Genomic DNA, 12,909 nt, shown 5'->3' with positions numbered 1-12,909 from the left:
AAGGTGATCCTGCCCAATCAACATCTGAGTATCCAACGGTCTGCTCATGGCCTCGATCCTCAAACAATAAACCTTTGCTTGGAGCTGATTTTATATACCGAAGAATGCGGACAACTGCATCCCAATGACTATCACAGGGAGAATCCATAAACTGACTCACAACACTCACAAGAAAGGAAATGTCAGGTTTAGTCACTGTGAGGTAATTTAATTTACCAACCAACCGCCTATATCTTGCAGGATCGCTAAGAGGCTCCCCCTGTTCTGGCAGCAGTTTAGAATTCGGATACATTGGAGTGTCAACAGGTCTACAACCTGTCATTCCTGTCTCCTCAAGAATATCTAAGGCATACTTCCGTCGTGAGATCACAATGCTTGAGCTAGACTGAGCGACCTCACTACCCAGAAAATACTTTAATCTGCCCAGATCCTTAGTCTGAAAGTGCTGAAAGAGATGTTGCTTCAACTTACTAATACCATCCTGATCATTGCCGGTAATAACAATATCGTCAACATAAACGACCAGATAAATACAGAGATTTGAAGCCGAATGCCGATAAAACACAGAGTGATCAGCTTCACTACGAGTCATGCCAAACTCCTGAATAACTGTGTTGAACTTACCAAACCAGGCTCGAGGAGATTGCTTCAGACCATAGAGGGACCGGCGCAACCGACATACAAGGCTACTAGACTCCCCCTAAGCAACAAATCAGTTGGTTGCTCTATATAAACCTCATCCTCAAGGTCACCGTTCTTAATGTCCAACTGATGGAGAGGCCAATGGCGAACAACAAGCCATGGATAGAAAAAGGTGGACTGATGCTATTTTATCCACGGGAGAGAAAGTATCACTGTAATCGAGCCTAAATATCTGAGTATACCCTTTGGCAACAAGACGAGCCTAAAGTCGATCAACCTGGCCATATGGACCAACTTTGACTGGATACACCCAACGACAACCAACAGTGGATTTACCCGAAGGAAGAGGAACAAGCTCCCAGTACCACTCGTATGTAAAGCAGACATCTTGTCAATCATAGCCTGTTGCCACCCAGGATGAGACAATGCTTCACCTGTAGACTTAGGGATGGAAGCAGAGGACAAAGATGATACAAATGCACAATGGGGTGATGACAAACGATGGTAACATAAAGCGACATAATGGGGATTAGGATTAAGTGTGGACCGTATACCTTTTCGTAGTACAATCGGTTGACTAAGAGGAGACAAGTCTGCAGTATTAGCAGGGTCAGGTGCAGGACGTGAATATCAGCTGGGCCTGATGCTGGGCACGGACGAAGATGATAAGTCAGGAGTGGTGGAGTTGTAGAAGGTTGAACTGGACTAGGTGGTGGCACTGGAGCTATACTTGGTGGAACTGGACTAGGTGGTGGCACTAGAGCTATAGGTGGTGGAGCTGCAACTGGAGCTATGGAGGAAGATGAATGGGAGATAATGACTGAATCTCCAAAAGATGGAACTGGTAGCACCTCAGAAATATCTAAGTGAGTACCTGGACCTGTGAAGTATGATTAGGTTTCAAAGAAGGTAGCATCAGCAGACGTAAAATACCGCTGGAGGTCAGGAGAATAGCATTGATATCCCTTTTGCGTTCTTGAGTAACCCAGAAATATGCACTTATGAGCACGAGGAGCTAACTTATCTTTTCTTGGAGTAAAGTTATGAACAAAACACGTACTCCCAAAGACACGAGGTGGAAGAGAGAACAAAGATAGTGGGGAAACAGGACAGAGAATGGAACTTGATTCTGGATAGCTAAAGATGGCATACGATTAATAAGATAGCAAGATGTAAGAACTGCATCCCCCAAAAACGCAGCGGAACATGAGGTTGTTTGAGTATGGTACGAGCAGTTTCAATAAGATGTCTATTCTTTCTTTCAGATACCCCATTTTGTTGGGATGTGTACAGACAAGATGTTTGATGAATAATCCCGTGGGAGTTCATAAACTGCTGAAATGGGGAAGACAAATACTCTAGGGCATTATCACTATGAAATATGCGGATAGAAACCCCAAATTGATTTTGAATTTCAGCGTGGAAGGTTTGAAAAATAGAGAACAACTCAGATCGATTTTTCATCAAAAATATCCAAGTGCACATGGAATAATCATCAATGAAACAGACAAAGTAGCGGAATCCCAAGGTAGAACTGACCTGACTAGGACCCCAAACATCTTAATGCACTAAAGTAAAAGGTGACAGCTCGATTATCAAGACGCCAGGGGAAATGGGAGCGGGTATGCTTACGGAGCTGACATGACTCACACTCTAGAGTGGACAAGTGAAATAGGCCAGGTACCATTTTCTGAAGTTTTGACAAACTGGGATGTCCCAACCGTTTATGTAATAAATTCGGTGAATCAGTAACGGGACAAGATGTTGAAGTAAGACAAGATGTGAGTCCATGTGATTTTGCAAGGATAAGGTAATAAAGTCTATCCGATTCACGTCCGGTACCAATGATCCGTGCCGTACTGCGTTCCTATATAAAAACAAGGTCATCAAGAAAGAAAATAGCAGATTTAAGTGATTTGGCTAAGCGACTAACGACTATGAGATTAGAAGGACTACCAGGAACATAAAGAACTGAGTCTAAAGGTAAGGAAGGAAGTGGACTTGCTTGACCTATTGCAGTTGCCATGGTTTGAGACCCATTGGCCATTGTGACAATTGGAAGAGATTGAGAATATAAAATACTAGTGAAAAGAGATTTGTTACCAGAAATATGATCAGATGCACCTGAATCAATGACCTAAGACTCAGAGGTTGAAGATTGGGAGACACAAGTCACGCTACTATCTGTTTGAACAACGGAGGCAATCCTGAAGATGTCTGTTTACATGCTTTGTATTGAAGGAACTCAATATAATCCGGTAAGGAAACCATCTGGATTGGATTCGATGCATTAGATACAACGGATTGTGCGTCAAAGGTTTCTAATACGAATGACATTATAATGTTCACGCCGAAAAATCAGAAACCCTTCCGGAAATTACTATTATCGCCAGCAAAATCAGATAATTTTTCTGGAAATCACTGTTTCATTGTTACTGTTAACCGAAAAACGCTGTAGCTCGCCGGAAAATGAAAAGGTAGTCGGAATATGATCTAACCTTGATGGGTAGGCTTGGAAAAGCCTCGCGATCAGGCTATCCTGAAGAAGGTCGGCCAAAAAATGGCCGGAAACAGGTAAATGCGCCGGCACGTGGGACAAATGAGCCGGCAGAAACCCTCCTCTGATCGGCGGGTCAGGGCGCGTGGAGTGGCTTTTTCCAGAGATTTTTTCTGGGGTTTGGTCGCCTCTGTCTTAGGGACCTTGTGGTGGTGTTGGATTTTGCACAACACCAAGGAAAAATGATTTTGGTGCGGACAGCCTCCTAAGTCACCGGAAAATTGCACGGCGACGAGGTCTTTCCTCCCGGAAGTCACTGGAATGATGCACAACGATAAATTTCTCACTAATGTTCTGATACCATGTGAGAAAGCATGAGAGAAAATATTATTGATTGATATTCTATGTTACAATGAGCCCTATTTATATGTACATAACACATAACCTACTCCTATTACATAAGGGACTAGGACTAATTACATATATTCACATAACTATTCTAACAGTCTCCAACTGTTTGATGACATATTCACGCCGCACTCTTAGATAGCTCAAATGCCTAACTGAGTTTTTACAAAAGATAAGAGACAAAGTTATGCTGAACAAAAATTGCATTAGGACTTCAGAGTTTCTCTTCTGTTAGAGAACTATTGCTGCTTCCCATGTTTGTGATTAACAAAATCCTTCCAATCAACTCCTCGTACCTTATGCTTGCTGCTAGATGCATTATCATAGAGGATTAGTTTGAGTCCAGGTAGAGGTTTCCTGCAGTTGGCTGGGAAAGTAAGGAATATTTTGGGCTCCTTTGAACTGTCTAACTAAATGAGCACGAATAGTCTTGTGATAGATGTGAAGTGGAGGGCCAAATAATCAAAAGAAAGAAAGTGGCTTTGGTTCAGAGATTCTTCATTGTAGCATTGGAAGTCGAAGAACTCTAGTGCCGCTAAAGAAAGGAAAAGACATATGATTTCCTACAATGATACTGATGAACAAATGCACTAGAGTCCAAGTTGATACCAAATAAAACGGACAGACAGTGACAGTTTGAGAGCCATTAACAGATTCCTGCAACTCTTGTGTAAATATCAGAAGCTAGGTATCCGACACTTAATCACAGCAAACCTTCTTAGTGCATATATGGAAAAAAAGATAAAAAGATGGATGAGAAAATAGAAAAATAAAGCGACAGTTTGAGAGCAATTGATAGGTTTCCTATTATCAGAAGCTTGGACTCCTGAAACAAAGTTCATCCATCTTATTAGAACATATACAGTGATAAAGATGGGACTACTGTTAAAATTTGGTCTTAGGTTGCCAAACTGCGGAATGGTGCAATGTCTGCAAGTTCCACTTGCAGTAGGAATGACATGCAGCCTCTGTGTTGTCTTTGTTTGTACTGATTGCATAGAGATCAGGGAATTGTTCCTTTGCTAACCACTTATCTGTCCACATTTTCACTATCTTTTCTTTCCTTATTTTCATTTTTGGGAATGAGAAGTAGCACCTCTAGCCATTATATGGACCATTTTGTTATGGGTATTTCGGGGAAGGGGGGGGGGGGGTAAGAGTTTTCGGAAGGAGAGATTTTTTTTAATCATGGCGATGTTAGGGCCATCTTGCCTACACCTCAACTGCTCCACTAGGTACCTCCTATCTCCCACAAGTACAAGTACCGAATAACTCGCCTCACCAAGGCTTAGGACCTTAGCCAAATGAGAAGACATGACCTAGCATTTTGTCTCTGTTGGAATTCAAACGATGGTCTCTATTGATATTCACCCCATTTCATTAATCGTTAGGCCATACCCTTGGGTGCAAAGGGAGAGAAAAATTTGTACCGCCACCGGCTCTCAGGGATTTCTTGGTTATCTAAAAAGGAAAAAAATCGGAATATCTAAAAGACCATAATGCTCTTGGCTCCAAAAAGTTAATGGCTAGCCTAAATATAATCCATCTTCCAAAGCGAGCCAGATGCAAATGTAGTGTTTTCTGATTTTCTGTGATAAGAATTAAGATATATTCGTTATTGTATCTTTTCTTGTTGAGGTTTAATTTTCTTATGATTTCTAATTTGACCCAAAACTGATTACCGACATAAGTATGTCGTATACTAGGAGAAAGGTCCATTTGATTAGTTCAAAAGATGCAATGCTGAAAACAAGTTGGTCCTCTAGTTAAAACAGAATCAAATGGAATAATATTCTAGGCGATCTCCTGCCAAGTGCTCTTGTTGCGTGACACATCCAATAATGCCGCAAGCCTTCATCTTCAGAAATGCTTTTCAGCTGCATGACAAAAGCAACTAAATAAGATTGCTTCAAAGTGAAAAAGGAATATGGATATGCTAAAGGCAGACTAATCCTCTGGATTGTATTCTCTAATGCCATCAATTGTATCGAGAGAAGTTTTTCCTTCAAAAAAATTGTGCCGAGAGATGCTTTTGACATGTTTGCAGAACCAAAAGGCCAGCTTCTGCTGATTAATGGGAGAACTGAAGATGAAGTAGGCCAAAGTCTGGAGAGAGTTCTTCTCACAATGAGAATAACAAATGCAGAACCCAAGGTATGTTGAATTAAATTCATATGTATCTTGACAAGTATTCTATCTTATTGACTGGTATACAAACTCTTTCATTTGCATCAGCGCCTAATAACTGCGAGCATGTTTGCTTGACTTACAATTTTATAATCTCCTTTGCTAAAGGATAAACAGGCAATCGCAAATTATTGAATATTCCAGCCATAACCGCATCTTCAATTGCGTCATTTTCTTAGATTTGGATAATATGAGCTTCTTTCCTTGGCCATTGTTCTAGCATATGTAGAGCTTGATGTCGACGTAGGATGTGCACTTGCTTCTGAGTTTCTCTTTGTATTTTGCAGTAGTGCATGAAGTAAAATATGTATCTTTGAGTTGTTTGCTTTTGGAACTTCATGATTGTCCGTGAAGCTTAATGTTTGTGAATTTGTCAGGCTGGGCTCTAAATTTCGATTACTTGAAGAGATTCTTAATTGGTTAATGATATCCTAACAATTAATTTTTTGCCTGCCTTAAATAAGGCTGTCTAGAGTGCGTTTAGAGTAACATACAATTATACACAAAGAAGTTCACGAGGATTATACATCAACTCTCAATTGGAAGACTAATGGCTACAGTCACGGGAAGATGGAAGTCTTCCTGTGACTGTTGTGTGGGTAATTATTGCTTAATCAGGAGACTCTAAAATCATATAAGTGCTTTGTCTCTTCGAAAATATTTGGAGGACTTATTTCAGTAAAGGCAAATCTTATCCATGATGGTCTGGTGAAACATTAAAAAGGGCAGCCCGGTGCACTAAGCACTCGCTATGCCCGGGGCCTCGGGAAAGGTCGGACCACATTAGATTTATTGTATGCAGCCTTATCTTTCATTTCTGAAAGATTTTGTTTCCACGGCTTGAACCCGTCAACCAACCCCTACCGTTGTGCCGAGGCGCCCCTCAAGTGAAACGCCAAATCAGATTTCGTTTTTACAAGATCATATCTATAAAGGTATTGCCATGTTGACAAGGAAGTTTCTCCACACAAAGCTGAACAACTTTCCTTTTCCCATAGTTGGTTAGTGTCGAATAAAGTGTTGATTTGCCAGGGGTAAAACACCTAAATCCTAGGTTAGACCATCTCCTTATTCGATGATGCAGAAATCTGAATGTACATTACTGCAAGTAGATAAAGCCTTGCTGGGAGCTTCCATTTTTCTCCGTTCTATTTCAGGGATGAGGTGCATTGTCTGAACAAATAAACATTATAATATAAATGGTCTTGTAAAATGGATTATTGAAGTTCCTTTCTACAGGGTATTTAGACTATCAGACATATTGAAGTTCCTATGGTCTAATTTTTTTTCCTATTTCATTATGCTTGCAAAATATGAAAAGTAGGTTGTGTCCTCATCCAATAACTTTTCTAATCTCACCCTGCTGTGTCGATGAAAACATTGTGAAAGTGGAAATAAAGCTGGAAAAGAGGATTTTTGGTTTTAGAAAGGTGACACTACGATCTTCATACCACTATCTCAAAAAAAAAAAAAGAAGAAAGAAAGCTGACACCGCGATGTACTGGGAGTTAGTCTCTGTTTGCCTTTTTTTTTTTTTTGATAAGTTAATGGATTTCATAGAAGGCATCAAGACAATGCAAATTCAGAATTTACAGAGCAAAGAAATAGAAAAAAAAAAAAGACAATGTTAGCTCTATTACAAAAGGTCTAGTCTAAAGTTAAGGAGCTAACAAAGTCCGAAAAAGCTTCAGAGGAATTGACAGGGAAAGATTACTCCAACTACAAAGACTTGTTAAACATCTAACCTTAAGAATGTATTTGGAGTAGTAATGCCTTCAAAGCATCTAGTGTTTCTTTCTATCCAGACACACCAGAAAATACAAGCAGAGATCATCTTCCAAACTGTCCTGATGAATTTCCCAACCTTTCATGAACTCCAGCTAACCAGGGCATCTTTAACACTCAGGCATAACCCAGGTAAGACTAAAAGCTGAGATGAACAGTTAGTGTCTGTTTGCTTCTTGGCCAAATATGCTTAGGTGCCTGATGGGATGGGATGTAATGTTGTTCAGTAGTCTGTATAGCTGACTTCATACGGTGATTTTGTACAAAATTTTTCTGGCACTTACAGTTGAGTCATTCTTTTGGTGCTGAAATAGTCTTCAAGTGAATGGAAGACTTATACAAGTCCCTCAGTCGTTCCAGATAGATTCTTTTTCCCCCTATTGATAGCTTCATCTTCTGTATGTGTACTCCAGAGCATTGTCTTGTAAATCTTAGAAATGTACTTTCAGAGAGGGAGGAAAAAGAAAAGAACAAAAAATTAATTTCCTTTCCAGATTTCTGAAATAACACTAATGTTGGACTGTGTGGTACTTTTTCTTTTAGTTTTTCCACTTTCATGGTACATGACTCTCACTTGAATTATAATAACCCCTGTTAACTCCCAAGCAGATGACTTAGTATTTATCACACAGGATGTTGCTTTTGTTGTGGATGGCTGGGCTCTTGAAATTGTACTAAAACATTACCGGAAGGCATTCACGGAACTTGCTATATTGGCGAGAACAGCTATATGTTGTCGTGTTACTCCATCACAGAAGGCACAGGTATTATGTCGGTTGTCAAAATAAATTTTCATATTCAATGCATTATTTTAAGAAGAGAACAAAATCTGTGTAACCTATTTTGATGATGCGAAGTTCATAAGTTCCCGTCACAACTTTTTACGTGGCACTTAACTTAAGCCCTGCAAATAAAGTTCAAGCAGTGGAACATTATAGCAAGCTTTACTAATTGTATTTAATCTGTCATGTCACTATATAAATTTGGTAGTTTTTGTATATGCTTCATTCCTTTTAATTCCTTGTCAGAGTTAACATTCTCTTTATTTGCATTGCAAGTTGAAAGTGCAACTTATCTGGACAAAATGTTTTAACTACTTTTACTACTATAACCAGTTCAACAAGCCCCTTAAATTTTATTTGTTGCTTATCTCCAGATGTGTGCATTTATTTTCTTAGTCATAATGAAGCATCTGAATTCTAGCACGTCAAAGGTTGTTCTAAATAAACATGTTTTGAACGATGACGAACATGTTAAGAAACTCATGCGCAGCCTTAATCTGAGTACTTTTAGAAGTTTCTCTCTGGAGCATTAGACGTGGATTTAAGTCTTGCTACATGTTCCCAAACAGGGCCATGCACTTTGATTCCCAATACCTTATTCCTGTAGCTTGCATGATAAGATTCTAGCGCTCTTGAAAGGAGCAAGCCATGAACACAACAAATCTGATGACTTGGATGGATGGTCTGACAAAGTGTTGCGTCACATTTTGTACATTTTATAGAATGGTAAAGATATACCCCTGCTACATAGCTTGATCTTCCATTCTCAGATTGTTTTTGTTTTTCAATAGTACCTATTAGTCTTTTTTAGATCTCCTAAATGGAGGAATTAAGTGGTGTAGCCAGAAATCTCGCCAAGGGTGTTCAAACTTTAAAGAAGTCAATAGTAAATTTTTTTCAATGAATGGGTGGACCAAAAATTTTAAATCAATCTATGCAATATATAGCTATATCATGAAATAATTATAATGGAACTGCAATTTTATAGATAATGTTAGTTTGATAGTTAAATAGTAGAAAATAACCCTAATCCCATATGTATAGGAGTAGGACATGTATTATATATAAATAGGGCTCATTGTATCATTGTCATAATTAATCAATAATATTTTTTCCCGTGCATTCTCACATGGTATCAGAGCTTCAGTGAGAAAATTATCGCTGTGCATCATTCCAGCGGCCTCCGGGAAGAAAGACCTCATTGCCGTGCAATTTTCCGGTGACTTAAGAGGCTGTCCGTCACAAAAATCCACTTTTCGTCAGTGTTGTGCAAAAACCAACACCACCACGAAGTAGATCGTCCTCCGGCGGCCAACCCATAAAAAATTCTCCGTCAGAAGACACCCCACGCGCCGCCGAAAGAAATTTTCCGGCGAAGCTCTGACGCCCCGGCGCGTGACAGTGTTTCCAGCCATTTTTTCGCAATATTCCTTCAGGACAGCTTGCTCTCCTCACAATTCCGAGCCTACCCATCTAGTTCAAATCAAATTCCGACCACTTTGAGTTTTTTCCGGCGAGCTACAATGATTTTTCCGGCGTGAACAGTGATCCCCTGAAAATTTTTGCTTTTTCCGGCACGATATTATAATGGCATTCGTATCGGAAGCCTTTAACTCACAATCTGTTGGATCCAATGCATTGAATCCCATCCAGATGGTTTCTTTACCGGCTTATATTGAGTTCCTTCAGTACCAAGCACGTAAACAGACATCTTCAGGATTAGCCTCCGCTGTTCCAACAAATAGTAGCATGACTTGTGTCTCCCAATCTTCACCTTCTGAGTCTTGGGTCATTGATTCAGGTGCATCTGATCATATTTCTGGTAACAAATCTCTTTTCACTAGTATTTCATATTCTCAATCTCTTCCAACGGTCACAATGGCCAATGGGTCTCAAGCCATGGCAACTGCAATAGGTCAAGCAAGTCCACTTCCTTCCTTACCTTTAGACTCCGTTCTTTATGTTCCCGGTAGTCCTTTTAATCTCATAGCCGTTAGTCGCTTAGCCAAATCACTTAAATCTGTTGTTTTCTTTCTTGATGACCTTGTTTTTATACAGGAACACAGTACAGGGCGGATCATTGGTACCGGACGTGAATCAGATGGACTTTATTACCTTATCCTTGCAAAATCACATGGACTCGCATCTTGTCTTCCTCCAATAACTTGTCCCGTTACTGATTCACCAGATTTATTACATAAACGGTTAGGACATCCCAGTTTGTCAAAACTTCAGAAAATGGTACCTGGCTTATCTCACTTGTCCACTCTAGAGTGTGAGTCATGTCAGCTCGGTAAGCATACCCGCTCCCATTTCCCGCGGCGTCTTGATAATCGAGCAGAGTCACCTTTTACTTTAGTCCATTCAGATGTTTGGGGTCCTAGTCGGGTCAGTTCTACCTTGGGATTCCGCTACTTTGTTAGTTTCATTGATGATTATTCCGGTTGTACTTGGATATTTTTGATGAAAAATCGATCCGAGTTGTTTTCTATTTTTCAGACCTTCCATGCTGACATTCAGAATCAATTTGGGGTTTCTATCCGCACATTTCGTAGTGATAATGCCCTAGAGTATTTGTCTTTCCCATTCCAGCAGTTTATGAACTCCCATGGAATTATTCATCAAATATCTTTTCCGTACACATCCCAACAAAATGGGGTAGCTGAAAGAAAGAATAGACATCTTATTGAAACTGCTCGTACTTTACTCATACAATCTCATGTTCCGCCGCGTTTTTGGGGAGATGCAGTTCTTACATCTTGTTATCTTATTAATCGTATGCCATCTTCAGCTATCCAAAATCAAGTTCCTTCTCTGTCCTGTTTCCCCACTTACCTTTGTTCTCTCTTCCACCCCGTGTCTTTGGGAGTATGTGCTTTGTTCATGACCTTACTCCAGGAAAACATAAGTTAGCTCCTCGTGCTCTTAAGTGCATATTTCTGGGTTACTCGAGAACGCAAAAGGGATATCGATGTTATTCTCCTGACCTTCAGCGATTTCTTATGTCTGCTGATGTTACCTTCTTTGAAACCCAATCATGCTTCACAGGTTCAGTTAATCACTTAGATATTTCTGAGGTGCTACCAGTGTTATCAAAGGCGAAAAGCGCAAAAAAGCGCAAAGGTCCGTTGGGGCTTTAAGCGCAAAGCGCAAATAAAGCATGGGCTTTAATGAAAAAAGGCGCAACTGGAGAAAAAGTAAAAACATGTATATGTAGTCTAAGACCAATAATCATAAGCATGAATAACAAATATATGGACAAAAAAATTGAAAAATATTACAATAAAGTGAAATATCAATTATTTAGTGTCGCCTTTTCAGGATTACACTCATTGGCAAGGAAAAGTATGCCTTAGAGTCTTGATGCGACACTGAAACGCCTACAAAGCGAGGCGAAGGGCTCAACATGTTTTGAGCCTCGCTTCAGGGCTTAAGCGCGCTTCAAGCGCGCCTTTGACAACAGTGGGTGCTACCAGTTCCTTCTTTTGGAGATTCAGTCCCTATCTCCTATTCATCTTCCTCCATAGCTCCACCACCTACAGTACCAGTTGCAGCTCCATCACCTATAGCTCCAGTGCCACCACCGAGTCCAGTGCCACCACCTAGTCCAGGTCCACCAATTATAGCTCCAGTGCCACCACCTAGTCCAGTTCAACCTTCTACAGCTCCACCACTTCTGACTTATCATCGTCGTCCGCACCCAACATCAGGCCTAGTTGATTCACGTCCTGCACCCGACCCTGCTAATACTGCGGACTTGTCTCCTCTTAATCAACCGATTGCACTACGAAAAGGTATACGGTCCACACTTAATCCTAATCCTCATTATGTCGGTTTAAGTTACCATCGTCTCTCACCATCCCATTGTGCATTTGTGTCATCTTTGTCCTCTGTTTCCATCCCTGAGTCTACAGGTGAAGCACTGTCTCATCCCGGATGGCGACAGGCTATGATTGAGGAGATGTCTGCTTTACATACGAGTGGTACTTGGGAGCTTGTTCCTCTTCCTTCGGGTAAATCGACTGTTGGTTGTCGTTGGGTGTTGCAGTCAAAGTTGGTTTAGATGGCCAGGTTGATCGACTTAAGGTTCGTCTTGTTGCCAAAGGATATACTCAGATATTTGGACTCGATTACAGTGATACTTTCTCTCCTGTGGCTAAGATTGCATCAGTCCGCCTTTTTCTATCCATGGCTGCTGTTCGCCATTGGCCTCTCTATCAGTTGGACATTAAGAATGGTTTTCTTCACGGTGACCTTGAGGATGAGGTTTATATGGAGCAATCACCTGGTTTTGTTGCTCAGGGGGAGTCTAGTGGCCTTGTATGTCGGTTGCGCCGGTCCCTCTATGGTCTAAAGCAGTCTCCTCGAGCCTGGTTTGGTAAGTTCAGCACAGTTATTCAGGAGTTTGGCATGACTCGTAGTGAAGCTGATCACTCTGTATTTTATCGACATTCTGCTTCAAATCTCTGTATTTATCTGGTCGTTTATGTTGACGATATTGTTATTACCGGCAATGATCAGGATGGTATTAGTAAGTTGAAGCAACATCTCTTTCTACACTTTCAGACTAAGGATCTGGGCAGATTAAAGTATTTTCTGGGTATTGAG

At 40.5% G+C, this 12,909-nt stretch overlaps 1 protein-coding gene across 2 annotated transcripts in view; it reads left to right on the top strand.

Annotated features, from left to right (window-relative positions):
- Nucleotides 1–12,909, top strand: part of LOC109242393 (phospholipid-transporting ATPase 2) — a 48,406-nt gene that overhangs the window by 23,248 nt on the left and 12,249 nt on the right. For both annotated transcript variants that reach the window (XM_019409258.1, XM_019409259.1), the window contains exons 17-18: nucleotides 5,595–5,701; nucleotides 8,152–8,283. In XM_019409258.1, the coding sequence (XP_019264803.1) occupies nucleotides 5,595–5,701; nucleotides 8,152–8,283 (239 nt within the window). The remainder of the gene's footprint in view (nucleotides 1–5,594; nucleotides 5,702–8,151; nucleotides 8,284–12,909) is intronic.

This window comes from Nicotiana attenuata, unplaced genomic scaffold (assembly GCF_001879085.1).
Source record: "Nicotiana attenuata strain UT unplaced genomic scaffold, NIATTr2, whole genome shotgun sequence".
NCBI lineage: Eukaryota > Viridiplantae > Streptophyta > Magnoliopsida > Solanales > Solanaceae > Nicotiana > Nicotiana attenuata.
The sequence above is the reverse complement of the archived record's forward strand: the minus strand, read 5'-3'. Positions and strand labels throughout refer to the sequence as shown.